The 4,505-nt window shown below is 51.7% G+C and overlaps 1 protein-coding gene across 1 annotated transcript in view; it reads right to left on the bottom strand.

Moving 5' to 3' along the window:
* Positions 1-4,505, bottom strand: part of LOC104167298 (microsomal triglyceride transfer protein large subunit-like) — a gene marked incomplete at its 5' end in the record, with an annotated part of 11,004 nt that overhangs the window by 5,053 nt on the left and 1,446 nt on the right. The window contains 5 exons of the mRNA XM_009707519.1: positions 131-296; positions 865-1,022; positions 1,698-1,851; positions 2,153-2,292; positions 4,002-4,118. Of these exons, the coding sequence (XP_009705821.1) occupies positions 131-296; positions 865-1,022; positions 1,698-1,851; positions 2,153-2,292; positions 4,002-4,118 (735 nt within the window). The remainder of the gene's footprint in view (positions 1-130; positions 297-864; positions 1,023-1,697; positions 1,852-2,152; positions 2,293-4,001; positions 4,119-4,505) is intronic.

The raw sequence follows: 4,505 nt of genomic DNA, 5'->3' as shown, positions 1-4,505 counted from the left end.
ATATATTTCTACAGAAACATATTTGCCTTTTTCAGGAAAACATCCTTGCTGTTCCCTCCTGCCTGAAATGGGGTGAGGATCCATCCTGGACTCAGAACCCTCAGGGAAGGACAGAAATGTCCGTACTTACTAACACCAGGCGGAGAAGCTCTCCCGAAGGCCGTGGAGAGAAAGCTGCCGCGTAGAGAAACTTTTCCAGCAGGGACTTGGGCTCCTTGCTGAAATCCAGAAAGTCCGAGAGAGCTGCCAAGGATGCCGCCGACTGTGCGGCCACTGCCGCCTCCACGACGAAGGGGCTGGAGCAAGAAGAAGGAGGTCATCAGTGGCACAACCCACCGTAGAGCTGGAGAAGAAACAAGGTACCCTGCGCAGCTACTCATCTCCCTTTCTCTTCTCCCTGCTTTCCTCTTGCTTTAACTCTCGGGAGCTTCAGTTCATGGGTTAAAAAAAAAAAACCTAGAAGGGTGGCTCTTGCTCTGAAATCACCCATGTGGAAGTATTTCATTGCAGAGAGGAGCCTGGCCCCAGTGCCCACACTGACAAGGGATGGATGCTATGGCTGTCGGTGGATGGTCTGTAAATGAGACCTCCAACGATATTTGCAGAGAGCCTTGCCGGAGTATTCACTCCGCTCCAAAGCCAGCAAAAAAAAAAAAAAAAAAAAGCCATGCAGTGTTTGTTCAGAATAGGCATTAAGAAAAAACAGAGTAGATTTGCTCTAGTCAGGACAGCTGCCTGGACCAGGTATTGTGTATGGACCAGCACCAAACCACCCTAGTTGCCAGGGCCAGGAATGACCCTACGTGCCAGGGCTCTACATGCACAGAAAGTCAATTTTGGCAAGATAGCTCCTGGGAGTCTCACAGCATCTCCTCGGGTGCTCTCCTCAGCAGCTGCAGAACATCTCTCTTCTTGGCGCTGTGCAGCATCTGGATGAACCTCTGGAACTGCCAGGTTGTTGCTGCCTTCGAGGTGTCCATTCGGACTCTCCGGCTGTCGAAAGCCTTCAGGTAGGCTCTCAGCTGCAAAGATGAGGTTTGTTAGGTGGGATTTAGCCTCTTTTACCCCTGTTATCATGGGATAATATTTATACTTGGGAAATATTTAGGAGTGGGAGGGGCTCATGGGCATCATGCAGGCATCTGCTGCAGCCTCCCACTCCCACCGCTGAGGACTTGTGCTAAAGCTTGAATGCTCCAATCTGTGGTGTGCGCCAGGAAAAGAGCAGGAGAAACTGAGAGCATCACTGGCACCTAAAGTTATTGCAATCCTAGATTTCCTAGGTGAAAAGCCTGGAGGACTTGAGGAGGCAGAAATAACCCCTCGGATGTCCTTGCCAGCCTGACCTGCAGCGGAAATATTTCCTGGCCTCAGAGCTGTGACGAGTTTAACCCAACTGTTTGTGCCAGCTGTGCACCAGGTTACTTCCCCCATCACAGAAATGCAGTTATGTCTGGGGGGCAGAGGGGTCCTTCCACCACGGGTAGCAACATTAGACACTAGTTAGGAGAGGTAACAGGTCAGGCTGTCGCTCTGTGGTGCTCCCGGGGCCGCATCCCGCCTTGACAGTGGTAACCAGCCCCTCCAAACGCACCACCGTGGTTTAACTCCAAATCCTACAGCCTTCTCCTGCCCACCCGGGTGCCCCGCTTGAGTGAGAGCACGTGTGAGTTTTGGGGGTGGGTAGCATCACGGACCGATGGGCAGCGGGTGCAGACTCTCCTGAAGGGCAGGCTGGCCATGCCCAGAGGCTGGTGCCATCCCTCTGTGCCAGCCAGCGCATCCTCAAGGCTTTGTCCAGCTACCTCGGCCGGGCCGGGCATCGGAGAAGACACTAGCTGGAGCTGCTGCCTGTGGAGGAAGAAGAAGCCATTGGGAAGAGCTTTGTCATTTACACTCTCCGTGGCTCAGAGGCTGGTTGGGTTCATGGAAGTTTGGAAAAGGAGGGGGTGCGAGGGGAAGCAGTCAAAAGGTGCCTGGTGTTCCCTCCGTGCCATGCCTGGCTGCCGTGCCCTGTCCTCCTTGCTGCCTGCAGAGCAGGCTGTGCCAGCCGAGCTGGCAGCAGAGTGGCAAACATGTTAACTCCAACAGGTGCACCTTCATCCCATGCCAGGCTGCCCAATTCGGGTGGTGGTATGGGGACATCGCTCACCTTGAACTGATTTTGATGCCAGTGGCGGACCTCAGGGCTGGAGCCACGAGGTGGCTTTCCTCTGCCAGCACTGACTGGAGGACGTTGCCTTTCACTGTGTACTGGTTTCTGCTGGTGGGCTGCCACTCGACTCCAAAGATCTTGAAAAAGGAAAAGCAAGGAGAAAAACATGCAACCTTTTCTCTCTTCCCCTCTCCCTAGGAGATTTCTTTCCTCTCCCTTTGGAGCAAAAGAGCTTTCCAGTCCACAAAGTCACCCACTTCGCTTGCAAAATGTAGGAAAGGAAAATCCAGCAGAGCCCAAGCTCTTCCCAAAAGTGGGAGAAGGCAGCGTCAGGTGAGGACCACAGCAAGGGGGGATGCTCTCGCCCGTGGTTGATGTGGGCAGACAGACAGGTGACACCATGCAGACTTTCTCTTTCATTACAAGGTGGTCTCTCACCTTGGCTCAGCCACAGATGAAAAGGGCAGCAGAGGGAACAGGGGATGCTCCTGCCTGGCACAGGTGATGCCTGGAGACTGCAAACTGGACATAAATACCTCCTCCAAAGCACTGCTCTTCCTTCAGGTCCATTTGACAGCGCCAGCTCCATAGCTGCCCCAACGCAGCCGCACGGCATGGGAAAGAGGTACAGCCCTCAATGCCAAAACCCACCTCATCCTGAGGAGCATCAGCAAGGACATTCTCCAAGCGAAGGAGGGAGCTAAGCAACAGCGATTTCCTCCAAGCTCATGCCAAAAAAATGCTCGGCTTCCTTGCTGTGTTTCATGGTGACCTTGAGGAAGCTCTCTGGATTTTTTTTTTTGGTTGTTTTTTTTTTTTTTCCCTTTCAAAAGAAATGATGCACTTGCTGGACTTCACCTCGGCCTCATCTCCCAGCCCTGGCGAGGGGAGCACTGGTCACACCGGGAGATGTTATCGGAGCAGCTGGGCTTGCATGTGGCAGGGTTTGGGGAAGGGAAAGAGCTGAACCATGTGCAAGTGGTAGTTTTTGACAGCAAATGGCATTAGCAATAATAATATTATCACTGTTTTAATAGCGAGGTTTTTATCCATAGGCTTTGCCTGTTACAGAGCTGGGCAGCATCGCTATTTTGCCGACACAGGTACGGATACAAGCAAGGGGCAGAGAGCTGTCTCAGTCCAGACAGCAGGCTTGTGGGAAAACCTTATTGCCAAAAATGTGCTCTGCAGGGCTTGTTACTTTCTTGGGTGAGTTTGCCATGATTCATACTCCAGAAAGTTTTTGTTCTATGAACACCCAGAGTTTGACTGCCAGGTGTCGAGAACCCTGCCAAAGCCCATGGGCTCTCTGTGTGGTGACATCCAGTTTTACATGGAACGCAGTAGAATTTATACCTTTAAAAACCCATCGATTTTAACCATGGCAGGCGTAACTGCATTGAGAGCCACAGAGTTTCATCTATTTATGTCAGGGCTGAACATGGGCTACTGCTTTAAATGAAATGAGCAGCGGTCTTTGGTCCTGTCCCCTGTCAACCTAATCCCCAATTCAATGAGTCTAAAGTCCAGAAAACATTTCTGTATCCCCACCTTCCCAAGCAGGATTAGCTGACAGGTCAGAAGTGATAACAAGGATGGGGATGGGATGACCCAGGACATCTTTTCTGCTCCTACCCACCTCGAAACCATATGCTCCTCCTGAGGTATGTTGGTGCATCCCACTTTGGGTATGGGTCTAAGACCTAGAGTCCCATCCCAGGCTGGTGCAGAAGGCTGAAGCCAGCTGGGAGTGGGACTCAAAGCCCACCCGCAGGAAGATTTTTGGGGACAGCCCTGATGTACTTGACATAAGTTGAGCCCGCCACCGCGAGAGCAATGGACTTGCTTTGTTTACAGAGGCGAATCCAGAGTATGGCTTTGCGCAGCTGTGGAGATCTTTCGTCTTCGTGATGGAATGGTTGGACACGGCATACGTGACTTGGCAGCTCCCAGAGACGTCCTCCTGAAACACAAATGTAAGCGAGCATGGGTGAAGGTGATTGGCATTGACCGAGTTGAATAAAATGATCTGTGTGGAGGACAGACACACAGGACAAACTAATGAATAGAAAAATCATCACAAAGCTAGAAAGTGGGCTGTATTTCAGGGTGTTGGATAGCTCCAAGTCCATCCGGGCAAGAAATCTCCTTCTGCAAATTCAGGCTAACACTGGCAGCAGCATCTTTGTGCCTGCGTTTTGGGTTTTGAGGTTATTTCATGTTGCTCACAGGTCATTCCAGCATCAACTGAGCTCTGGAAGGAGGGATTTCCCTGCCATTTGCCGGCTGCTGGCTGGGCTGGGCAAAGCAAATCCCACTTGGCAGAAATTCTTGTAGAGTTTTTTTTCTT

Source organism: Cariama cristata, unplaced genomic scaffold (assembly GCF_000690535.1).
Source record: "Cariama cristata isolate BGI_N322 unplaced genomic scaffold, ASM69053v1 scaffold14799, whole genome shotgun sequence".
NCBI classification, from domain to species: Eukaryota; Metazoa; Chordata; class Aves; order Cariamiformes; family Cariamidae; genus Cariama; species Cariama cristata.
The sequence above is the reverse complement of the archived record's forward strand: the minus strand, read 5'-3'. Positions and strand labels throughout refer to the sequence as shown.